Below are 26,827 nucleotides of genomic sequence, written 5' to 3'. Positions count from 1 at the left end.
CAAAAACGGATTTATGTAATAAGAACGTCGGATCATAGCTTTAGCCTCTGGTACCATCCTCGCATACTTTATTGAGAAACTTCGTCTGCTTATATTTTGACTCCACCCACAAATTCTGTATATAGCGACTTCTAGAGATCGAAAATGTCATTCTTATCTCTATTTTCGTGGTTAATTTTTTTTTCGAAATTGCAATATACAGAATTTGTGGGTGGAGTCAAAATATAAGCAGACGAAGTTTCACAATAAAGTATGCGAGGATGGGTAGTGAATTTGCTAGGTTCAACGTTCTTCTTGCATAAATCCGTTTTTGGTAATAACAGATAATTTATTTTTGCTTTTATATTTAGAGAAAGGCGTTTCTTTTAAGGTATAATCAGTCATGTTACCTGAGTTTTCCTTTAACGTTATGTATAATTTAGTGACGTCATGTTGATACCTCGTTCTCAATTAATAGAAATTAACTACATTAATTGCGGTTGAAGAATTTGGATTGAAAGTGCCAAGTCACGTGAGCGATAACTTTTCTTTACTAACTACGAAATTCTATGATCTTTTAATTTTATTCAGAGTTTAGTTTTCAATGTAAATTGCATATATTTTTTTCTCGATCTGGTTGATTTTCGAGTTTCTAAGTAAAACTAAGTAGTAATTCTACAATGGCAGGGTCAGGTAGGATTGTCTTATAATATGCTTTGAATTTAGTTTCATAGTCCTTTAAGCTAGACGATCATCATCAGAAACAGAGAGGGCGTTGTTATTTTTTATTTCACGTTGTCGACCATAGATGGGGTGTCTCTACATTGCTTTTGCTTAAAATATTAAAAAGTATTTTCCCGCCAAAAAGTAATATTCCAATAGCTCAAAAATATTGAACATTTACTGGAAAAATTCTCAATAGACCAATACGAATAATACCTACAAAGAAACAAACTTCCAGGGGCACGCCTACATACTGGATAATTTCCCTGTCGCCACAAGACAACACTAGAGGCAACCCAAGCTCACTGCATTTGAGAGGCTAGCCAACTCGGTCATGCCTCTAGCGGTGTCTCCTGACATGATTGAAATTATCCACTATAGAGGCGTGCCCCTGGAAGTTTGTTTCCCTGCATGTAATATTCGTATTGGTCTATAGGGAGTTGTCTATCCTCTAGCGTGAAAACAAATTTCCTCACGCGTGACGATTGCAAAGATCGGAAAATACAAAGCACCGTATAAAAGCACACTATGCATGGATTTATTCGTTGGATCCGAGGGAAACTGACAATTACCAGAGACAATTATAATAATTCTCCAAGTATTTAATTGTGATAATCTAACTTTAGGCAAGGCATAAATTAGGCTTAAATGGTTTTTTGGAAAATCAGGAGACCCTAATTTGAGAACCGAAATGGTGAAATGGACAACCAAGTTCGAATTGAAAATCTTAATAGACGAATTCGGAAACCCCATACTCAGAAAACAACTTTCAGGGGCGCTATCCATATCGGGGGGCCAAATATTTGTAATAACACATCACGGTAGATGGCGCTAAAAGACTTGCTCTTGATATTAATTATTTTCTTAAAATATTTTCGTGTTATTTTGCGTTTATATATATACAAATAAATTTGTACCTAAGGTCCAAACTTATTTATGCCAAAATTGATATAATTACTATAAGTGCAATTAGTTATTAGTTCTCGTTTTAAACTGTAGGGGGCGAACGGTTTAAAAAAGCGCACTCTCATGCTGATTGGCTAGAATTACGCACCAAGTCATTAGCATCGTCTGCTCACGGGTCCGTCTAGCCAATCAGCATGAGAGTGCACTTTTTTAAACCGTTAGCCCCCTATACTTTAAAACGAGAACTAATAACTAATTGCACTTATAGTAATTATATCAATTTTGACATAAATAAGTTTGGATCTTAGGTACAAATTTATTTGTATATATACAAACGCAAAATAACACGATAATTTTTTAAGAAAATAATTAATATTTAGAGCAATACTTTTAGCGCCATCTACCATGATATGTTATTACAAATATTTGGCCCCCGATATGGCTAGCGCCCCTGAAAGTTGTTTTCTGAGTATGGGGTTTCCGAATTCGTCTATTAAATTAAAAAGAAAATATTGCGAAACCTTTAAAAATTTGTCAACTTAAATCCACGCTACGATGAATGAGTTACTATAACTTTTCAGCCTTTACTAGTGCTATGAAGTTAGTGTGTCGGAAAATATTTGGTCTAGCTTGCAAAAAAAAAAACAAAAAACAATGACCTCCGTAGAGATTTAGATGAAATTTCGAACGAAGTATAAATAGAAAAGTTTCTTAAATGGCCAATTCTTATCTCTAAAATTTCTAGCTACCGGAAGTTCACGTTAGTTCCTTCCTGTTGGCGTAGAAAGTATATGTAAAATAAAGAAGAAATTCTAAGGGAGCGGTAGCTCCCTTAGATAAGGCCTGATGACGGCTCTAATGTATAAGGAAGGTTTTTGGATTGGTTTTAACTTTTTTAGTATTAAGTTTAATGTTTTGAAATTTTTCTACTGAACTAAAATCCGGGCCCTAAATATGTGGTAAAAATTTCAAGATGATCCATCCAATAGTTTATTTTATAAAGCATAAAGTTGCTAAGGGTGGTTTTCATTTCCATAAAATTAATCACAGATTTTGGCGCGAAAGTAGAGAATCTCCATAGAAATAACAAGGGAAATTTTCCAAACTTACCCATTTTGTAACTACCCTTACAAAAATAACTATACGTTTGATAGATTTGAAAACGGTCTTAAATGAAAGCCCCATTTTTAAAGTGGGCGCCAATTTTTGTTTCATTAAGAAAAACAAAGTTTAAGTATTGTTTTTAATAGTTTTAAGTACCTGCTCCGAATTACGTGGTTTACCTTTAAACTGTGGAACTTAAGACTTTTTTGCTTGGGTTAAGTAATAAAGAAAGTCATTCTAGGACTTACGTCGTTTTACTGCGGATAATCAAATTGGTAGGGCAATTAGCTGGCTTAATATTCATTATAACTTTTGCGCCTCCAACTAATTTAGTTGCGAAGTACATATTAAACTTAATTAAACAAAATAAGCAATTAAAGATAATTACCAATTATTGGTAGTTAAATTTTTACACGAGTCTAAACTATAACGTCTGTTTGTGTACAAGTCTACGGAGTCTGTTTAAGCGCAGACCTACAAAATATTTTTGTGCAAAGGGGTATAAAATCTCTTTGTGCAGAGGCCTATGCAATCTTTTTGTGCAGAGGCCTATGCAATCTTTTTGTGCACAGGCCAGTGGAATATTTTTGTTTCCAGGTCTATGGAATCTTTTCGTGCACAGGCCTATGGAATATTGTTTTACTCAGGTCTAAGGAATGTTTTTGTGAAAATCTGCATGGAATCCTTTTGAGTATAGGAGTATGGAATCTTCTGTGCACAGGTCTATGGAATTTTTTGTTCATGGGTCTATGGTATATTTATGTGCACAAGTTTGAAGAATCTTTATGTGCCCAAGTGAAAAATTTTTATGTGCCCAAGTGAAAAATCTTTATTTGCACAGGTCTACGACTTCTGTTTGTGCACAGGTCTACGACTTCAGTTTGTGCACAGGTCTACGACTTCTGTTTGTGCACAGTCTTTGGAATTTGATTTGCTCATTTCTATGACATCTCTTTTTGCGCAAGTCAATAACATTTGTTTATGCACAAGTCTAAAACCTCTGTTTGGACACAAGACTAAAACATCTGTTTGTACACAAGACTAAAACATCTGTTTGTGCAAAAGACTAAAACATCTGTTTGTGCACAAGTCTAAATCATCTGTTTGTGCACAAGTCTAAATCACCTGTTTGTGAACAAGTCTATAACACCTGTTTGTGAGCAATTCTATAACACCTGTTTGTAAGCAATTCTATAACACCTGCTTGTGAACAAGTCTATAACACCTGTGTGTGAACAAGTCTATAACACCTGTGTGTGAACAAGTCTATAACATCTCTTTGTGCACAAGTCTATAACATCTGTTTATTCACAAGTCTACGACATCTGTTTGTGCACACGCGAGTGACTTCTGTCTGAGCAAGGGTCTACGGAATATTTTTGAGCACGGGTCTACGGATTATTTTTGTGCAAATGGGTATGGAATCTTTTTGAGCATAAGGGTTTGAAATCTGTTTGAGCATAGGGGTATTGAAAATGTTTGTGCATAACTCTATGGAATCTGATGTGCACATGTCTATAACATCTCTTTTTGCGCGAGTCTACGACATTTCTTTGTGCACAAGCCTGTGATTTCTATTTGTGCACAAGTGTACGAAATATTTCTATGCATTGGTGTACGGAATGTTTTTATGCACAATTGTACGGAATATTTTTGTGCACAGGTGTACGAACTGTTTTTGTTCACGGGTGTACGGAATATTATGGTGAAAATGGATTTGGAATATTTTTGTTCACAGGTGTACGAAATATTATGGTGAAAATGGATTTGGGATATTTTTGTGCACAGGTGTACGGAATATTTTTGTGAAAATGGATACCGAATATTTTTGTGCACAGGTGTACGTGATATTTTTGTGCACAGGTGTACGTGATATTTTTGTGCACAGGTGTACGTGATATTTTGTGCACAAGTGAACGTGTTATTTTTGAGCATAGGGTTATGGAATGTTTTTGTGCACAAGTCTGAAGAATCTTTATGTGCACAAGTCTACGGAATCTATTGTGAAAATGTCGATGACATCTCTTTTTGAGCAAGTCTATGAAATCAGTTTTTACACCAGCATATGACATCTGTTTGTGCACAAGTCTATAACATCGGATTGTGCAAAACCGTGTGACTTCTGTTTGTGTACAAGTCTGTGGAATCTATTTGTGCACGAGTCTACGTAATATATTTGTGCGCAAATCTATGGAATCTGTTTATGCGCTAGTCTACGGCATCTGTTTGTGCACGGGTCTACGGAAAATGTTTGTGCAAATGGGTGTGGAATATTTTTGAGCATATATGGGTATGGAATGTTTCTGAACAGGTCCAAGGCATGTTTTTGTGCACAGGTCCATGGAATATTTTTGTACACAGGTCTATGTCACATGTTTATACAAAAGCTAATAGAATATTTTGTGCATAGGTCAATGGAATATTTTTGTGCACAGTTTTATGAAATATTTTTGTGCGCAGGTCTAGGGAATATTTCTGTGCAAATGGTTATGGAATAGTTTTGTGCTATGGGTATGAAATCTTTATGTACACAGGTCTAATAAATCTTTATGTGCACAAGCCTATATAATGTTTTGTGCACAGTTCCATGAAATCTTTTATGCACATCTTCCATGAGATCTTTTATGCACATCTTCCATGAGATCTTTTGTGCACAGGTCTATGGAAACTTGATGTGCACAAGTCTATAGAATGTTTTTGTGCGCAGGTCTATGGCTTCTGTTTGTGCACAGGTCTATGGCTTCTGTTTGTGCACAGGTCTATGGCTTCTGTTTGTGCACAAAACTATGGAATCTGGTTTGAACATGTCTATGACATCTGTTGTGCACAAGCCTGTGACTTCCACTTGTGCACAAGCCTGTGACTTCCACTTGTGCACAAGCCTGTGACTTCCACTTGTGTACAAGTCTACGGAATTTGTTTGTGCACATGGCTACGGAATCTGTGCACAGATCTCCGGAATCTGTTTTTACACAGGCCTACGGCATCTGTTTGTGCACAGGCCTACGGCATCTGTTTGTGCACAGTTTTACGGAATCTGTTTCTTTACAGGTCTACGGCATCTGTTTGTGCACAGACCTATGGCATATTTTTTGAGCACAGGTCTAGGGAATATTTTTGTGCACAGTTTTATGGAATCGTTTTGTGCAAATGGGTATGGAATTGTTTTGCGCAAATGGGTATGGAATCTTTTTGTAAACGGGTCTATGGAATCTTTTTGTAAACAGGTCTATGGAATCTTTTTGTAAACGGGTCTATGGCATCTTTTTGTAAACAGGTCTATGGAATCTTTATGTAAACAGGTCTATGGAATTTTTATGTAAACCGGTCTATGGAATCTTTATGTAAACAGGTCTATGACTTATGTTTGCAAACAAGTCTGAGACTTCTGTTTTTGCACTAGTCCTTGGAATCTGATGTGCACATATCCATGACATCTCTTTTTGCGCAATTTAATTTTATGATGTATTTTTTGCGCAAGTCTATGACATCTGTTTGTGCACAACCCTATGACTTCCGTTTGTGTACAAGTCTCCGGAATCTGTCTGTGCACATGTCTACGATATCTGTTTGTGCACAGGTCTACGGAATATTTTTGTGCACAGGTCTTCGGAATACTTTTGTGCTTAGGTCTACGGAATATTTTTGTGCATAGGCCTACTGAATCGGTTTGGGCAGAGGCCTAAGGAATCTTCTTTTGCAAAGTCCACTGCATCTGTTTGTGCACAGGTCTAAAGAACATTTTTCTGCAAATGGATACGGGATATTTTTGTGCAAATGGATATGCAGTATTTTTGTGCACTGGTGTACGAGATATTCTTGAGCATATTTTTGAGTATAGGGGTATGGAATGTTTTTGTGCAGAGGTCCATGGAATCTTTTTGTGTACAGGTATATAACATCTCTTTTGCACAAGTTTATGACATCTGTTTGTGCGCAAGTCTATGACATCAGTGTGTGCGTAAGTATATGACATCAGTGTGTGCGCAAGTCTATGACATCAGTTTGTGCTCAATTCTAAGGGATCTGTTTGTGCACAAGTCTACGGGCTCTGTTTGTACACAATTATATGACATGTGTTTTCACAAGTCTATGGTATCTTATGTGTACAGCTCTACGAAATATGTTTGTGCACAGGCTGGGTGACCACAACAAAGCCTTGTAATAGTTATAGGAAAATAGGAAATTTACAATTGATTTACAGGAAATTATAGGAGACTAGCTGTTACCCGCGGCATCGCTTGAGTGTAGTAAGAACTTCCATCAAGTATGGGTACATTTTACTGATTCGACTAATATTTTTGTAGCATCCTAGGAGCGAAGGCACTCGGCGTCGCCCATCAGCTCGTCGGGACATTTTTTATTACTTTACACGCAGACGTTCTATAAAGAAAGGTTTTTAAATATCTGGCCGCCATTTAAAATGATGGCAAAAAATCGATCCCGAAAGACCATTCAGCCCGTCTATAGGTTAAAGGAATCCAGTGTACTAAATATTTGTGAAATCGGTTGAAACGCGCGGACTTTCTTACAAAGAGAAGATTTGCTACATTTCTGGGCGCCATTTATTAAGATGGTGGCGGATTGGAAAAATCTTTCTTAGTACGCGCCTACTACTTACGAGTAACGTTCCTCCAATTTTTCAGCCTTCTGGGGCCCCCATCCCGCTTCCTTGGGGTGCCCCCCCCCTTGGGAGCAGAGCAAAAGGCCTTGTCGTGGCGGAGGGGGCCCGAGTTCGGTGTGCCGGTTAGGATGGTTCCTTGGGCTTGCCCTTGGTTCGGACCATTCCCTGCCCCGTTCCGCGAACGCTTTGCTCGGCCGCCTCGCCCCCGCCCAGGTGTTGCTATGGCTCTTTCCCGGCTCTTGGCAACCCTCTGGGGGCCGCGGATACATTTTGGGACCGTTTGGCACTGCTGTGCTCAGAGGGCGATCCCCCGGCCCCTCGAGCCTTCTGCTGCCTTAGTCCGAGCCCTGTCACCGACCACCTCCAGGCTGGGCTCGCCGCTGGCGGTGTCCTGCCTCTGTCACCTGCTTAAGGGGCGTTGCCGGGCCCGCGGCCGATCTTTACAACAAGAACTGATCAGTTTAAATTTTAAAAGTTGATCAGCTTCGTATTACTAGAGACTTACTGAGAGCTAGTTCGAAAACGACAAGCCAGAATCGACTACACTTGGTTAGTTTTGCAGTCCATCTTCCTATTTAGTCTGTACTAAGTCTTTGACAGCGCCTCACAAGGCGTCACTTTACGAGAGTCTATGACGTTTTACATACGTTACTTCATGACAATCTCTGTAACCAGTGACAAACTTTTCGAACATTATAGCATTCCGTGGAATTGTGAGTGGTGGGCTTGAAATTTCGCCCATGCGCAGAGAGAAAAATACGAATTTCTTTCTCACTCACAAGGTGGGAGGGGTATATAAGTGATATCCAAATTACTTTGTTGGACTGCAAAATCGAACGAATATATTTTAGCTTAACGCTTATGTTGGGTTGATTCCAAATATACAGGGTGTTTCTGATAAGTCAGCCATAAATTATGGAGGATGTTCTTTGCGCCATTTTGAGTCGAAAATGTTCTATTAAATTTTCCCGTCCAGGCCACTGATTTGTGTGTTATAGAGATGATTCCTCAATTAAATTAGCATTGTCTTTCAGTTTCTTAATTAGACTTAAGGGGTCATCCGTAAAATACTCCAATCATAATTCTAACCGTGGCCTGGACCGCAAAATGTTATCGAACATTTTCAACTCAAAATCACCCAAAGAACATCCCCCTTATTCAGATTCAGTCTAACCAGAAGTAGGATAAGGGACTTGAAGTATCGAGGTAACCAAATTCTTCACTCGGCGAAAGTGAATATTCTTGATAACACACCAACGGTTGGCCCTCTGGTAGCGGTTTCAGAATTTTCCCTCCAAAACGTGAGGCGCTCGCGGCGCTAGAGGGCCGAACTAAATTCAAACACCCGCGTCCGTGTTCCGCGGCTTTAGGTTGAGGGGAAGGGGGTAGGAAATTTTTTTGGAACTCGACCAACCTTTTTCTCTCTAGTGTAAGCGCGATGGAAGCGGCATGAAATCCTCAAATTTGTTCACTAGTTCCAGGATCTATTACCAATACTAGAGCTCTTTACTTCTAGTCCCTTATCCTACTTCTGGTTTAACTCAATCTTTTAGTTAAAACGGCTACACCAAATTATTCTGAGAGAGCGGTAGCTCTCTTAGATATGACTTCATACTGCTCTTAATGTATAAGGAGGGTTTTTTGTTTGGATGTAGATTTTTTTGTATTACATTAACTGTTTTGAAAAAATTCCACAGAACTACAATTCTGGCCCACAATATGTGGTTAAAATTTCAAAGAGATCCATTAATTAGTTAATTTTATAAAAAATAAAGTTGCTAAGGGTGGTTTTCATTTCCGTAAAATTAATCACACCTTTCGATGAAAAACAGGAATTTTTCCCATAGAAATAACATGGGAAATTTTAAGAAAAAAACATTCCGGTTAATTCGATTTTAGAAAAACTATACGTTTGTTAGACTTGAAAACGGTTTTAAATGGAAGGTACAACACCTAACATTCCTCTAAGCAATTTTCATTGACTATAATTAAGTTTAAGTATGTTTAAATTTAAATTTTCAAATCCATTCCAATCTGCGATATTTAAGCAGTGTAAAGAGTCAGTTTATGATGTTAGCACTTTTAAAGCTATTTGGTTCATATTTCGTGGTGGTTGAAAAACAAGGGGACCTAGCTTTGTGTGAGCTTACAAGTTAAGTTGGAAAAGGTCCCCCACACTAATAAATTATGTAACCAACTGCCTTTGGTACTTGTGGGTACTTGTAGGTACTTGTGGGTGCTTGTAGGTACTTGTAGATGCTTGTAGGTACTTGTGGATGCTTGTAGGTACTTGTGGGTGCTTGTAGGATCTTGTGGGTGCTTGTAGGTACTTACGGAGGCTTGTAGGTACTTACGGAGGCTTGTAGGTACTTATGGATGCTTGTAGGTACTTGTGGGTGCTTGTAGGTGCTTGTAGGTACTTGTGGGTGCTTGTAGGTACTAGTGGGTGCTTGTAGGTACTTGTGGGTGCTTGTAGGTACTTGTGGGTGCTTGTGGGTGCTTGTGGGTGCTTGTGGGTACTTGTGGGTGCTTGTGGGTACTTGTGGGTGCTTGTGGGTACTTGTGGGTGCTTGTGGGTACTTGTGGGTGCTTGTGGGTACTTGTGGGTGCTTGTGGGTACTTGTGGGTGCTTGTGGGTACTTGTGGGTACTTGTGGGTGCTTGTGGGTACTTGTGGGTGCTTGTAGGTACTTGTGGCTGCTTGTAGGTATTGTGGCTGCTTGTAGGTACTTCTGGGTGCTCTTGGGTACTTGTGGGTGCTTGTAGGTACTTGTGGGTGCTTGTAGGTACTTGTGGGTGCTTGTAGGTACTTGTGGGTGCTTGTGGGTGCTTGTAGGTGCTTGTGGGTACTTTTGGGTGCTTGTAGGTACTTGTGGGTGCTTGTGAGTGCTTGTAGGTACTTGTGGGTGCTTCTAGGTACTTGTGGGTGCTTGTAGGTACTTGTGGGTACTTGTGGGTGCTTGTAGGTACTTGTTGGTACTTGTGGGTGCTTGTGGGTACTTGTAGGTACTTGTGGGTGCTTGTGAGTGCTTGTAGGTACTTGTGGGTGCTTCTAGGTACTTGTGGGTGCTTCTAGGTACTTGTGGGTGCTTCTAGGTACTTGTGGGTGCTTGTAGGTACTTGTGGGTACTTGTGGGTGCTTGTAGGTACTTGTGGGTGCTTGTAGGTACTTGTTGGTACTTGTGGGTGCTTGTGGGTACTTGTGGGTGCTTATGGGTACTTGTGGGTGCTTGTGGGTACTTGTGAGTGCTTTTAGGTACTTGTGGGTGCTTGTAGGTACGTTTGGGTGCTTGTGGGTACTTGTGAGTGCTTTTAGGTACTTGTGGGTGCTTGTAGGTACGTTTGGGTGCTTGTGGGTACTTGTGGGTTCTTGTGGGCACTTGTGGGTGCTTGTGGGTACTTGTGAGTGCTTGTAGGTACTTGTGGGTGCTTGTAGGTACGTTTGGGTGCTTGTGGGTGCTTGAAGGTACTTGTGGGTGCTTGTGGGTGCTTGTAGGTACTTGTGGGTGCTTGTGGGTGCTTGTGGGTACTTGTGGGTGCTTGTGGGTACTTGTGGGTGCTTGTGGGTACTTGTGGGTGCTTGTGGGTACTTGTGGTTGCTTGTGGGTACTTGTGGTTGCTTGTGGGTACTTGTGGGTGCTTGTAGGTGCTTGTGGGTGCTTGTAGGTGCTTGTGGGTGCTTGTAGGGACTTGCCCCGGTTGCTTGTAGGTACTTGTGGGTGCTTGTAGGTACTTGCCCCGGGTGCTTTTAGGTATTGCTCCGGGTGCTTGTAGGTACTTTTGCTACATAAAAGTTTGAAATTGACAATCTCGGATCGTCTTTGTGAAGTTTTAAGGATATCCGAATTTCATATTGGCCTTATGACAATTTTGAGCTAAATGTTAAACGGACATAAATCAGCATTTTTAAAAATTTTGTAAAATTGTCCATTTGGTCCTATTTCTGGGGTAAAAAAATGTATTATGTTAATTACAATAAGAATACTAACTTTTATTGATTTACGTTTTTTAAAAGTATCATTATAAATAATTATCTGATTGAGCTAAATTTATGGTCCCCTTTATATATGATTCTGCTTAGTGCAGATTTTGAAAATGTAAAACAGTTTCTTAACATTCTTAATTAAAATGAAGACTGAAGGAACAGATATTAATCAAAAATGTCTTGATTAGAATCAAGACCTAAAAAGTATCGATAAGACTGAGGTTATCACTTGTCTGAAGGATCAGATATTAATTTTTCTTTTTAATTAAACTTAAATGCATGCTTAAGAAAAAACAACGTTCCATTACCGTTTTCCGTTGAAATAAATTATTTTACTGGTAATCAATTTCAAAAATTTACTTATCTCGGCTTTTCGACCACAATTCCATTCCCCGAAAACATTTTATCATTACATTAATTACTTTTGGGAGATAACGTGTCAAAATAACCTATAAAACAATAAAAAGAACTGTAATAGCGGTCTGTTTAGCCATGACAAGAACCTTTTAAAAGTTTCAAGCACTATATAACCCTTTCGAAACTAACAGGACCTGAGCAAACTATAGCTTAACCTGCTACTAGTACGACCAGGGAGAATTGATGTAAACTGGAGTTGAAATTTCATCATGTGCGACCTCGGCCTTGAAACACTCCCATAGTCCCAGTTTGTGTAAAACATAATTTTTTCGCTGTTATCTGCCAAAACCAATCTTTCTTGGTAGTGCCGCCTCCTCACTTGAATTTTTCATGATATATTAAGGTTTGAACGAACAAAATTCTAGATTATCATTTTCACTACCATGTCCCTCTGCTAACTTGAAGCAAACTTTCCTCTCTTTTTGCTGCTCATTACCGGTGCCATTCCCTTGACTTTCTGTTCGTTATAACTACAAACCAAAATATAAAAAATTGGATTTTTTTCCTTTTGTGCTACTTAGAATTTACAAATGTATATAACGTTGTCCGTGCCATATCAAATAGTCTCTAACCATTGCTAGAAACTAGAGAGAAAAATTGGGCAGTAACACTGATCATGCCCTGAACTATGAGAAAGAACAATACGACGGTTGACTAAAGTACACTTGATATTACACCATTTTGCAAAACCGCGAGTAAAAATCTTACTGTCCCTATTGAATTTGGCGCCATTGGTTTTAGAATAATTAAAATGTTCCACTGCGAAGCGTGCCGGTCACGAATGGGGATGTAACGTCTTTAGGAACCTTTTAAAATGCAAAACCATACACGTACTCTCCCAAAAGTAATTAATGTAATGATAAAATGTTTTCGGGGAATGGAATTGTGGTCGAAAAGCCGAGATAAGTAAATTTTTGAAATTGATTACCAGTAAAATAATTTATTTCAACGGAAAACGGTAATGGAACGTTGTTTTTTCTTAAGCATGCATTTAAGTTTAATTAAAAAGAAAAATTAATATCTGATCCTTCAGACAAGTGATAACCTCAGTCTTATCGATACTTTTTAGGTCTTGATTCTAATCAAGACATTTATGATTAATAAGGCTTAGACCTAATATTATTCGTAATGTTATTGCTAAGCCTAGTTTAAACTGCGTAATTATGACGCGCAAGAGGAAAGGCAACAATTCCCGCTTTTAAATTAATTCAAAAAATTGTATCTCGGTGCGATATTTACCGATTTTAAGGAAACTTGTCTCATTTTAAAAAGAAAAATCCACCTACCTTATTAAATTGGATTTAGAAACTACATTTTAAATAACACTTGCACTTAAATAAAATGAGACGCCCCAAGTCAGCGGATCATACCAAAGAGGGAATAAAGATGGGAGCAGAAAGCTAGGCTAGAAAGTTTGTAAGAAAATTAAAGAAATCAATGAAAAAGAAAAGCAAGAACTCCTAAAATCTTTCGCCAAACCCCATCTACGGTTACAACTGACCAACCCCTTTCTAAAATCTTCGCTTAAAGTAGCAGGACCGGAAATAAGCGCTGGACACTGGACATTGTCCAAATTTTAAAATGACCCATAATTGTTTTTAAAAACTAAGGAGGTCACTGGACATTTTGACCAATAGATTTTTCCGAAGACTTGATAGCGCGACTATGAAGTTGCGACAATATTTTTGCACACTCGAGTGGACAATGTTCTATAAATGTTCCAGTTAAAGGGGGATATGTAACTGGACACATGTCCTACAAGAAATTTTTCTTATTTCCGGCCCTGAACGGTCATCTTTCCTTCAAGACGTAAAATAGGGGCAATTTCATTTTCATGTTAATAAAAATCATCAGATCCTGGAACCAAATTAGAGTGTATTCTTCACTGCGAAAGAGGGAATTGCATTTTCATCGAATTTTTCCCTGTTGATTCTTCTTGCTATGACCGTCTAGATTAATTGACCATGGTTCTATTTTAAATATTCTGAATATTGAATCTGGTTTCTATAACAGGGACAGTTTCAAACACGCAAAATGAAATTGACAATTTAACATTTAAAGATGTCTCAGACAAATTAAAGTTCGAGGATAGCTTAGAATTGAGCAACAAAAATTTTCTCAACGACCTCAAAACTAAAACACCAAAAGAAACAAGGACTAAAGAAGAACAGCTGCGGAGCGTATTGCCTTTCCTGGATCGTTACATGCTTGCGCTATTCGCTAACAGTGCTTACGAAGACCGAAAAAAAGAGGATACTGATGAGGACTACGAGGAACGTTTGCAACTACCTCAAGGTTGGGAACTTCTTACAACAGCTAGAAGTCCCGCGTTCTGGAATTTAAGATGGGGATATTTTGGTGCTGCATTTTGGCATCCAGAGCATCGCAGAATTGTCATAGCGCATAGAGGAACAAATAACTTGGATACCATACGAGCCGATAATGGAATCGTAGAGAATCAATATGTTAGACAGATGAACGCCGCTTGCACGTTTACGCACCAACTTTACGAAGCCGTTTGTTCAGTTGAGAAAGACTACAACGTCAAATTCGAAATATATTTCACCGGACATTCCTTGGGTGGTTGGTTAGCCCAAGTAACGACATTTTCCCTCAAATACTTGAAGTTGGAAAAAGGAATTTTTATCAACATTCGAAACCAAGAAGATGCAGGCGCGGCTTACAAAGGTTACCACGCACACACTGAAGTTTTTGATAGCCCAGGTTGCAAGAATATGCTGGCAAAGATGGAAGACGATTTTGACGTTCGATATGCTGATAGAAAGATCCAACTGCATCGCCTGCCCTTACAAAAATCTTCTTAAGAACTCTTAAGAAAATTCCTTGGGAAATTGCTTTGGAAATCCTTAAGGCGTTCTTTTGGAAATTGGGGAATATTGGCCTCTTTTTCTTTGGAAATTACTTTGGAAACATCTTTGGAATTTTCTTGGGAAATATCTTTGGAATTTTCTTGAGAAATATCTTTGGAATTTTCTTGGGAAATATCTTTGGAATTTTCTTGGGAAATATCTTTGCAATTTTCATGGGAAATATCTTTGGAATTTTCTTGGGAAACCTCTTTGGAATTTCCTTGGGAAATGTCTTTGGAATTTCCTTGGGAAATGTCTTAGGAATTTCCTTGGGAAATGTCTTTGGAATTTCTTTGGGAAATGTCTTAGGAATTTCTTTGGGAAATGTCTTAGGAATTTCCTTGGGAAATATCTTTGGAATTTCCTTGGGAAATATCTTTGGAATTTTCTTGAGAAATATCTTCGGAATTTACTTGGGAAATGTGTTGGGAATTTACTTGGGAAATGTCTTGGGAATTTACTTGGAAATGTCTTTGGAAATATCTATGTTATTTTCTTGGGGAACATATAGAGAAGGTTATGGGGTAAATTAATTTAGTCCCTAGAAACGAGGATAGCTCTCACATGCAGAACCATATCCCAATACTGGGAGTGCAGTTCTTATATGGTGAATTACACCCCTTACAGCGAGGGAAATTCTCGCATGCAGTGTGAAATTGCTTATAAAGTCAGACTTTTAAACATCCGTAAACGGCGGAAAGTTTAAACCTTGTGCAATTGTATAGGGTACTAAGTGGGTTTTGGAGGCTTTAATGGCCAAGCAGTAGATCCATACGTTGTTGTTAAATTTAATGATGCATATTCATTGAGAGTTTTTTGAGTACCAGAAACGCGTTTAACCTAATTATCTCTACAATATTTCTAAAAAAATATTTATTTTGGACTCTAATTACGCTCGAAATAAAGATAAAACATGCCATAAGAGAATTAAGCAACAATTCCGACTGCCAGCTTAGATTCCATGTAAATCTAAACAACGATTTTAATTACTCTTACTTTACTTTTAATCTATTTTATCCTTTAAATAAACACCTCACGGATTATTAAAGGCAAAAAAAAAAGAAAAAATATGTAAATATAACATTTCATTTCAGCACATGCTGAGCCTTAGCTACGGAACAAGCCTTCGTTAAACGTTTTTAATAGGGGTGTGCGAATACCACTTTTTGGGTATCGAACCGGTTATCGAATACCAAAAAATTTTCCTTATCAAATACCGAATCGAATAGTTTATTCCAAATCGAATACCGAATAGTTGGGCCTTGGTAATTTTTTTCCTTCCCGATTAATCGCGAATAGTTAAGCCTAGTAACCGCGAATATTTAACCCTAATATTCGCGAATACTAGGCCCAACTATTCGCGGTTAATCGGGTAGTAACCCTAATATTCGCCAATAGTCAATACAAAGTAAGGAGAAGAACATTAGAAGCTCCTAAATTTCAAAATACCCCTCCTCATTGGTGGTCAAGTATTTCTTAAAATTTTCCTATGCACTTGCTGGTAGTTTTTGATGGGAGACAAATAAAATTGGATGAAATTTTTTTAAATAAGGTGGGTCTCTCTAGAGCCAAGGACCTAAATTTATGGTAGTCGAACTTTAACCGAATAGTCAGTTCGGTATTCGATATTCGAATCGAATAGTGAAAATGGGCTTATCGAATACCGAATCGAATTATTCGGTTCGGTATTCGATCGAATTATTCAATTGAAACGGTTAACCGCACACCTCTAGTTTTTAAATTTTTTAACCATTAAGTTAAGGAAAACTTTAGCTAAACAATTTGGGTAAAAATATTTTGAGATAATTATACGTAAAGCATAATTGCAATATATCTGGCCCTTTGAAATTCATCTCTAAAATTCTTAACTAATTTCGTTGGAAAATAAACCCTAGACCTTCTTTGGAAATATATCTCTTGAATTCCAAACGAATTTCTTTGGAAAATAAACCTTAGATCTTCTTTGGAAATTTAGCTCTAGAGTTCCTAAAGAATTCCTTTAGAAAATAATCCCTAGACATTCTTAGGAAATTTATCTCTAAAATTCCTTAAGAATTTCTTTGGAAAAATAATCCCAAGACATTCTTAGGAAATTTATCTCTAGAATTACTTAGGAATTTCTTTAGAAAATAAACCTTATACATTCTTTGGAGATTTATCTTTAGAATTTCTAAAGAATTTCTTTAGAAAATAATCCCAAGACATTCTTAAGAAATATATCTCTAGAATTCCTAAAGATTTCTTTAGAAAATAATCCCAAGACATTCTTTGGAAATTTATCTCTAGAATTCCTAAAGAATTTCTTTAGAAAATAAACCTTATACATTCTTTGGAAATTTATCTTTAGAATTCCTAAAGAATTTCTTTGGAAAATAAACCCAAGACATTCTTTGGAAATTTATCTTTAGAATTCCTAAAGAATGTCTTTGGAAAATAATCCCAAGACATTCTTTGGAAATTTAACTTTAGAATTCTTAAAAAATTTCTTTGGAAAATAATCCCAAGACATTCTTTGGAAATTTATTTCAAGAATTCTTTAGGAAATTCCAAGGAAGTCTTTGGAAATAGTTTCTTTAGAAAATGATCCCAAGGGCTCCGTAGGGTTCCAAAGAAATTCCTTTAGAACTCTTAAGAAGATTTTTGTAAGGGTGGACATAACCAACCATATCTCGTCACCGAATATCGTCAACTGTTGCAATAAACATGTTGGAAAATTGTACCGAATTTTTCCAGAAATTAACATCGTCGAGGATACTGTTGAATACACAAAACAGTCTCACTCCCTCGATGGTCTTTTAGCAAAATTGAAAAGTCCATCATCGGATGAAATAGAAGTAGTCGATTGGCCCGAAATTCAAGTCACTTTCTGGAAAAGTACGAAAGCTATTGCAACAAAAGTAGTCTTTACAGGCATAGAATTTGCTACAAGAAAAAAATTTCCGACAAGGCAAAACCACTCTTTCGGTAAAGAATATCAAAATTTTTGGCAATTTGCCGAAGCAGTCAATAAATTAGAAACGCAAGGTACGCCGGCATATTTAACATACACCGATGGACCTAACTCAAAAGCGCAAAAAGATTTGAAAGTTCGGTATCAACCGAAACTCGATCAGAAAAATCAATGCCACGTCAACGCTTTCACCGATTCGGAATTAAAGTTTTTGCAACTTTTCCAGCAATTGAAAATAATCCCGAATAGAATTTTTGACTACAATCAATTTTTTTATCGATTACAAGACGTGATAAAACGAAAATTGCAACAATTATGTCTTCAAGGTGATATCGTTACCTGCGACTCTGATTCGGATATCCGTCAACTTGTGCCATACGTTAAATGCTTGCTTCGACTTTATCCCGAATTAAATGAGAAAACCGAAGATGCCTTAGCCAATTATGAAGTTAGAAAAACGACTTACAGCAACATCTGCGAAAAATACCGAAAAACAATCAACGATTTAATCAAATTAAAGATCGAAGACACCAAAGATCCTTGGCATGCTTTGATAAACTTTTTCGAAAATAAATCTGACAAAGTTTGTCAAATTCAGGCTCAGTGTGGAACCGATATCGCTAAGGCGAAGGCTCTGACGACAATTACAAGTTCACAAGGAAATTGTTTAATTTTGGCCTTTGAATTGCAAAGTTTATTAATAACGGAAACTTTCTTCACTTTGAAGGAATTTTTAAAACACGAAAATTTGGGAGAAACCATAATATTAATCGAATGTGCTGGCGAACTTGGCTCGAATACCGAACGTGGGAAATATCTACATGATTTGCGAGACGAAATTAAATCTATTAAGACTAATATCAAATTAGTTTTAATAACGGATGGGAATAACCAAGATTTAAAGATAGGTCATGTGATAAAACATGACGGAATCACTTGGGACGAGTTGACCACTGAAGCTCAGGAAGATCTAATCGAGGGGCTGCTATCTCTCTCTAGAAGATGTACACCTGATTTCAGATTCATGAATTCCTTCATTTTCAACCCTGTGAATTCATGATTCTCTACTGAATACAGAATTCTTAGAAAGAATTCAAAGAATTCAAGAAATTTTTCAATGTTTTAGATGACATCACGCAAGTAAAAATGAATTCACATCCGAATTTATAGATTTTTTTTGTTAATTCACGGAATTCGAGTATGAATTCGTAAATGTTTAAGTGAATTCAGGGAATTTTCTGAATTCATCAATGCTTTAGATGAATTCACTAAATTAAAAAGAGATCTCACTGAATTTATCTGCGATTTCGTAAATTTTGAAGCGAATTGACGAAATTCATCAGTGAATTTGTTGATTTTGAAGTGAGTTCACGGAATTCAACGAATTTCTCTGTGACATTCCAGTACTCAAATGTTTTAAGAGAATTTTCCGTAAATAATTTAGCGATGGACTTGTCAAGTTACGAGTCCCTGTATACCAATTACGGGTAAAAGCTTTAGAAATGAAATGTGTGTACACGGCTGTACCTTTGACTGTACTAAAAGGATTACACGTAAAAGTGAAATCCCTGCCCTTTGCAGTGGCATGAGTTAATAATATGTTAGCTCCCTAAATTATGTTAGGGAGCTAACATATTATTAACTCATGGCAGTGGTTAATTAAATGATGACTTTACTAGTCATCGGTGTATAGGGACTGGTCCCTCGATAAGTTATTTAAGAATACTTTTACTGTAAGGTCTGGTTAATATCACAAACATATTTTTATGAGGAAGGGCTCCTGATAGAACTTGTTTGTGAGCTTTCTACATTGCGACCGTTTGAAAAAATTTTATCTGGAGTGGTAACCATGTTAACAGAAAGGATTATTTTTTTGTTTTTGCTACCCGTTTTATTTATATGCTTACCAATAAATGCTATATTTTTTAAGACCCTTGAACAATATATGTTATATTTATTAAGACCCTGGAACAAGGTCCTTCTCTAATATATTGATTTTATTACAGGTTAGGTTAGCTTAGCTTCTGCTCGGTTCGATTACAATAGAGACTTGCTAGTAAACTTGTAATTTGACCATCGGAGTGTCAATATTTATATTGGAAAGTGTATTGATAGACTAAGCATTAGAACAAGGATGTTTAAAAAAACCAAAAGACAAAATCTTTAATTCCGCCTGTAAAAACGGCATTAAAAATATATCGTTAAATAGCATTTAAAATTTTTAGATCATAAAATCGCCACATTTTGGCTATATTCTGTTCAACAGTATTCAGTTGTATGGGACATACGGTCCAATGGGCCAGGAGCGGTGTTTCCACCTAGTAAACTTTATTGTGTTAAAGCAATTTTAGTTCAAAACTGTATTTCAAAAAAAAACCCATAGAAAAATCATGATTAAGAAACAAACTGAAAAAGGTTGGATGAAAGTGTCATATGACCAATAAGACACACAGCAAGAAGGTATAGGCATAATACTAAATTGGAAGAAAGTGCTTTTAAAATTAGTTCTATCCCTTAATACTAACCTGTTTGGTAAATGAAGACCGAAAAAAATTAAAAGTCGCGAACAACAAGTAAGAACAACATTTAACAAGACGACCCAAGGGCTCGATATAGTAGCCACATCGTACCGTACTTAACAGGCGTACAGAAAATTTGACTAAATAGCCCCTCGATGAGCTACTGTTTTAAAATTATTACTGATTTTTTTTCACTTCAGTTATAATTATAGTGTGATACGAACGGAAAACGTGAGTGAGTACCCCCACGATGTGCATCCATTAACAGTAATGGTAAAACGATTTACCCGAAAAAAAGGCTGAAGTACTGAAGATCAGAGTGAATAGCCCCTCGATGCCCTAACAAAAAATCATAACCCTTAATCCTCACTTCAATAAATTTAGTCATGTTATACTTGTAATATCTGGGGCTCCAAGCTAGTACCTTCTTTTAAAACTCTTCTCGATTTATAGAAAATACACGTAACTTCTAATAGTAAACACCACCTTAAAACCGTTCTAAATATAACGTAGGTATATACTTCCTTTTGATTTATAAATATTCCTCTTGATTTCTTTGAATTTTGAAATAGAGGAGCAGGATAAAAAGCGTGAAACCCTTATTGTCGACGGGTGACATGAATTTTAAAGGGAGTATTAAACCTCCAAATTAAATTAAGGCAATACCATAATGCTCTCTCTCGCTTTAAATTTATCGAGCAAAAAAAAACAAGTTGGGAAAGCCAAAATATTACCTCTCCGAGTGGAGATGACTATCACTACCCCTTAAACAACCTAAATATATGCATCTTTCGCTTTTTTTTAATTCTTTGCAAGTGCAGGAATTCAATTTTAAAATAGTCAATTGTTCAAGCCTTTTCAATATCTCTCAATTGCTGTGGAAACTACTCTCTCGCTTTACCTCAACCGTATTCTTAGTCTACCAGTATGATTTGTAACATTTGTCCATATCAAAGCTGAATCATACCTCGCCACACAAAAAGCAAATCTCCCCAAAACATGGAAGCCACAACCCAATCACACATAAGCTAGGCTCCCACTTAAACAAAATAATTATTAAACAGTTAAATACTCACAAAGATTGGCAAAATCAATCTCCTTCAGTAATACGTAGCGCTTAAATATATTATTTTCCGAACAAAATTTATCGAGCAAATTTAACGCTTAACTTCTTCTCTTGAAATTCTATCAAAGAGTGATTCAACTGTTTAAAAAAAGGTTTTTTTCGCAAATAGGGCGCTATCATATCAACCGCAATTCCGTCATATTTAAAAAATATACATTGCCAACACTTTTTTAGACACAATAGTGGAAGTTTTAGTCTCATTTAAAACATGGAAAACAATTATCTCATCTACAAATAGCTTACACATGTCTTTTTTACCAATACCTAGCCGTTTGGATTTTTCTAAAGCAAACTTAGCACCAAAATATTTTTTGATACAAAATAAATGTTCTATATTCTTCATTTTTACCTCTCCGTGTGACGTAGTCCAGGAGAGGTTCTGTAACGGCCGTGTCTGTCTGTGTGTGTGTGTGTGTGTGTGTGGGTGTGTCTGTCTGTGTGTCTGTCTGTCCGTTGTTACACCCACGTGACCGCGTTCGCAGTTTGCGTATCGGAGCAAACGTGTTCCCAATTTCCGGACCGCATTGACAGTTCACAGAAATTTGGAAAATTGTATTTCTCTCTTTGGCTAATCTATACTTGAGTTCTCACACCACCATGTTTGGTCTTCGTCCATCCCATAGGAACACCAGTCTGGTACTTTTCTGGCTTCCACCACCATGGTACCATCTTCTATTCTTTGTCAATCCCACATTGACACCAGTCTGCACTTACACTGGCTTCTAACACCACCATCCACAAAGTCTATTCCACATAGACACCAATCTATATCATTGGCTTCTACTCCATTATCATCGTTTGGTTTTAGGATATACGCGGCGATCAGCTAGGGTTACGAGAAACGTCTAGCCTCCCTAAGGTGGGATCTCCACCAAAGGTTTTCGCAATTGCGCTTTTTCCTTACTATTATAATGGAAACGAATCGTATATATACCCCAAATTTGAAAAAAGCGGGCAAGAGGGGTACCCTTCACTTTAAACGTCAATATTAGCAAAGTTTGAGATGATAATAGGTATAACTTTATTTTAAACGATTTAACTATTATTAATGTTAATTATTGAAGATTAAAATAATTAAAAATAATTATATTTATTTAAATATTAAAGATAAACCTCTCGTGCAAAGAGAGAGATTATCATTGCCTCCTACATCTACCAAGGCCCGTGCATGCGATATATTTCATTCATTTCCTCCTATATCTATTAAGGCCCGTGCATTGCGATATATTTTTCAAAACAACAACAAAAATGGGAAGCTCCTCTCAGAAACATAATAATTTCTTTTCTCTGTATATGAAATGAAAATATGGATAATATTGCTCTCCTTCTTTAATGGTATGAATCCTTGCCTGTCTATTAATATTTTACGTAAGAGAAATACGTATTTAGCGAAGCCTAGAGAGGATAAACATAAGCGAGATTGTTTCGGAAAAAAAATACTGCTTCCACTAATGGGTTTATACTCCTTGTTACTGTTGTATAGAGTAATCATGACAAAAGCTTAAAAAATTACGAGAGGACAGATCTTTTTTATCCTCTTGTTTTATTCTTAATAAGAATATAAAACATTTATTTTGTATCAAAAAATATTTTTTGGTGCTGAGATTGTTTTAGAAAAATCCAAACGGTTAGGCATTGGTAAAAAAGACATGTGTAAGCTATTTGCAGAGATGATAATTGTTTTACATGTTTTAAATAAAACTGAAGCTTCCATTATTATGTTTATGCTCCTTGTTTGTTTCACTGAAAACCATCTAGGTGTAGATAACAGTTAGACCAAAAATTTCAAAAAAACCTAGTTGAAAATAGACCTTTTAAATTTGCGGGAGCCATTCTTGAGAATTTTTCTTTGCTTGTAGGTTGTCAATTTATCTACCAGTAAATATTTGTGTTTGGAAGTTGGATATTAAGTCAAATTAAGTGGTTGTAAAGAGCCAGCAGGTTTTTGCCGCTTCTTTTTGTGAGTATTCGATTTTTGTATGTAAAATGGAGGAAGATAATGTTGAGAGTAAGGATGAAATGTGGAAGCGCAAAGCGCGGGAAAAGATGAGGGCAAAAAGGTCGACGTTTTCATTGGATACTTAAGTTTATATAATCTTCTCGACACGGAGAGGTAATATTTTGGTTTTCCCGACTTGTTGAAAATATATTTTAAGCGTTTATAATGATTACTCTCTACACCTACACTAATCTTACACAAACAAGGAGTATAAATCCACTAGTGGAAGCGGTGTTTTTATTGAAAATATATATTTTTAAGCGTTTATCATGATTACGCTCTACAGCTACACTAATCTTACACAAACAAGGAGTACTATAAACCCACTACTGGAAGCGGTATTTTTATTCAAACGTAAAACAATTTCGCTTAAGTTTATCATCTCTAGACATCGGTAAAAATGTCTCTATCACTCCTAGGTAACTGTATGCAGAGGATTTTACGGCATTGTAACTCAAATTCATCTGATTATGTTTTAACAAGGTTAAATCTAACTGGGAGTAAGATGAAAGGAGTAGAAGCTTATCTGTCTTAGGAAATATGAAATTTTATCTTCTCAGTTCGTTAAATCATAAGTTTATAACGAAAAAACGCGGAAGGGGAAACCGAGCAGACAAATACGATTTTTGGGGGTAGAAGGTTAAGAGCGCCATCTGTCGTCCGTGCCAAAGTTGAACTTCCTCTCGAAACGCAATGAGAAAGTTCATAAAATAATGCCATCAGCTATTTAACTGCGTCGATATATTTAACGACTTGACCCATGACATGCCCTTAACACTGGCTTCTATGAATCCTATTTATTCTTGGATGCTAGGAAACTTGGTACACGTAACAGTCTGTACCAAGTACCCAAGCATCCTTCAATAAACGCCTGGCAACATTGTGGTACGCATGGTACAACTAAAATATAGGATGTGTATTTATCTTTCGACTCACTCAATCGCTTCAACACTTACAGAAAGACGAAGTATTGAAATCCATATTATGTAGTGAAATTAAAGGTTGCGTTTACGCTATATATAAATGTAGTAAAGCTGAATTAAAAAGTAAACACCAAATTTGAAATGTTAATATCAAAAGATGTTCTTGGAATATTGAGATGAAACAGAGCTTTATAGCTACACAACTACTAAAAGAATCGTAATGCCGAAAATTATTTAAAATATTTCCATTTAATATTCTGCAAAAAGGAAATGTTATCGTTTTGTAAGACATCTTATCATCCTACTCGCTTTATATTAACTTTGATATGCGTGTAGTGTTTCGATTCAGATGTAATCTTCATTACTCGTTCTATATAAACTCTCACTTGTGTCACTTCAAAGAAATAAGTTTATCTTAAATAATTAATTAAATATAAATGATATTAATTATTTTAATCGCCAGTAAATAACTTTAAAAATAGTTAAATCGTTTAAAATAAAGTTGTTCCTATTATCTTTCGAAACTTTGCTAATATTGACGCTCAAAGTGAAGGGTACCCCTCTTTCCCGCTTTCTTCAAATTTCGGGTTATATATACGATTCGTTTCCATTATAAAAATAGATAAAAACGCATTCGCGTGAACCGATGGTGGAAGCCCTGCCATTGGGAGGCTAGACGTTTCTCGTAACCCTAGCCGATCGCCGCGTATATCTTGAAACCAATAATAGATAAAAACGCATTCGCGTGAACCGATGGTGGAAGCCCTGCCATTGGGAGGCTAGACGTTTCTCGTAACCCTAGCCGATCGCCGCGTATATCTTGAAACCAAACGATGACGAAGGAAAAGAAGCCAGAATGGACTGACTGGCGTCCATGTGGAATGGACAAAGACCTGAAGATGGTGGTGCATAGAAGCTGGTGTCAATGTGGAATTGACGAAGAACAGAAGATGGTGGTGCATAGAAGCTGGTGTCAATGTGGAATTGACGAAGAACAGAATATGGTGGTGCATAGAAGCTGGTGTCAAGGTGAAATTGACGAAGAACAGAAGATGGTTGTGCTTGGAAGCTAGCAAGTACAGACTAGTGTCCATGTGGGATGGACAAAGACTAGCAGATTGTGGTCCTTAGAAGGCTTAGTTAGTAAAGACTGGTGTTGGCAGATGAATGGCCAAATTTCCGTGAACCGCGAACGCGTTCCGGAAATCGGGTATTTGTTTGCTCCGATTTGTAAACTGCGAACGCGGTCACGTGGGGTCTGACAGACAGACAGACACACAGACACACAGACAGACACACAGACACACAGACAGACAGACACGGCCGGTGTAATACCTCTCCGTGACATACGTCACTCGGAGAGGTAAAAACACAATTCTCAATGTTTAACTTTACTAGTACAAATAAATCTAATTCTTAAACTTGCTGTTAAAATACACTAACGAAAAATATCACCTCACCACAATTTTCTCCCATTCATTCTCCCTTCAATGACGAACGAAAAATTTTATACTACCAAAGGCATTTACCGTGGGACACTACAATGCCGCCAGGGCAGGCCAAACTAAGAGCCTCATCGTAGATGTACATCATAAGATGTGGCTAAGAAATCGCGAATGACTGGGCATCACCCCAATGGCTTTCGAGACATCTGCACGTCTACAAATATTAGAAAATAAGGTCTTCCAAAAGCAGGTTCGAGTATTTATCGAACCTTAATCTGATACTCGAAACTTCTTCGAGTCTCAGAAAATATCTTATGGAGTACTCGAGTCTTATTGAGTACTCGCACAGCACTAAATAAAACACGTCGAAACACGCGTCTCGTTAAAATATCAGGTCATTTGGATCAATAGGACCAAGGATCTGACCAAAAATCTACCTCCTCCCTTAGAAACTTGCTTTAATTTTCGGTTCCTTTGATTTTTTTCAAAAGTCGGGCTTATACTTGTAAATCGAATCTTTGAACGGGCTTCTATAGCGTGAGCAGCTTGCGTCGTCGAGTGCGTGATCGAGTGAGCTATTGTCAAAATAAAAACACTGAACAATACTTTTAATGATTTAAACTGGGCCCAGTGGTATTTATACTCTATCGTTTGAAAAAATATCTCATCGAAAAGATGAATACACGAAAAAAATAATGAATACCAAAGAATTCATTGCGGAATTCAGTGAATTCGTGCGCATTCTTAAAGAATTCGAGCTCATTTTTCTGAATTCAAATGAATTCATGCTAATTGTCGCGAATACAATTGAATTCATTGACACTGTTGGGAATACGCTGGAATTCATATGAATTCACAAAATTATTTCGGAGAATTCAGTAAATTTGCCAAAGATTTTTTTGAATTCATAAAGTTTGATCAGGAATTTCGCATGAATTCATGAAATGTTTTGGGAATTCACTTGAATTCAAAGGGCAATTCTTGATTCGTTTGAATTCACTTGAATACATGGAATATTTCGTGGAATTCAGAAGTTTGTTTTTGGAATTCACATGGAATTCAGCCAGTGATGTACACCGAATTCACGAGTTAGAAGCCCCTCGGATCTAATGAAGAGAAAAGTAATCAAATTTCAAGGAAAAGAAAACTTTAGTTTAAAAGATCTCTTTTTCGAAGATGATTTTATTCAATTTGAAGAAGTTCTGAAAGTTGAAATTCTATTTAATTTGATTAAAAATAAAGTCATAACTGTCGGAAA

General features: G+C 37.0%; 2 protein-coding genes and 1 long non-coding RNA gene across 8 annotated transcripts in view; 2 read left to right on the top strand and 1 right to left on the bottom strand.

The window, feature by feature from the left end:
• Nucleotides 1-26,827, top strand: part of LOC149591742 (uncharacterized) — a 141,166-nt gene that overhangs the window by 84,469 nt on the left and 29,870 nt on the right. The gene's annotated exons all lie outside the window — the stretch shown is intronic.
• LOC149591744 (uncharacterized) lies at nucleotides 223-14,775 on the top strand. Of its 3 annotated transcripts, none has more exons than XM_089861728.1 (3): nucleotides 223-370; nucleotides 458-672; nucleotides 13,751-14,775. In XM_089861728.1, the coding sequence occupies exons 2-3, from the start codon at nucleotides 660-662 to the stop codon at nucleotides 14,560-14,562; spliced, it is 825 nt and encodes a 274-aa protein (XP_089717854.1). In that variant the 5' UTR covers nucleotides 223-370; nucleotides 458-659; the 3' UTR covers nucleotides 14,563-14,775. The 3 variants fall into 3 exon arrangements, with proteins under 3 accessions (XP_089717854.1, XP_089717852.1, XP_089717853.1); XM_089861726.1 differs by having other exon boundaries at nucleotides 223-511; nucleotides 578-672; XM_089861727.1 differs by having other exon boundaries at nucleotides 223-672.
• Nucleotides 7,082-8,071, bottom strand: LOC149591745 (uncharacterized). The gene is made up of 3 exons (XR_016379546.1): nucleotides 7,842-8,071; nucleotides 7,334-7,774; nucleotides 7,082-7,095 (listed from the first exon to the last, which is right to left on the bottom strand). It is a non-coding gene; the product is annotated as an uncharacterized LOC149591745 (long non-coding RNA).

Source organism: Phalangium opilio, unplaced genomic scaffold, assembly GCF_054372755.1.
Source record: "Phalangium opilio isolate 3A_F unplaced genomic scaffold, DU_Popi_V2 ptg000500l_1, whole genome shotgun sequence".
NCBI lineage: Eukaryota > Metazoa > Arthropoda > Arachnida > Opiliones > Phalangiidae > Phalangium > Phalangium opilio.
This window is presented reverse-complemented; position numbering and strand designations above follow the sequence as displayed.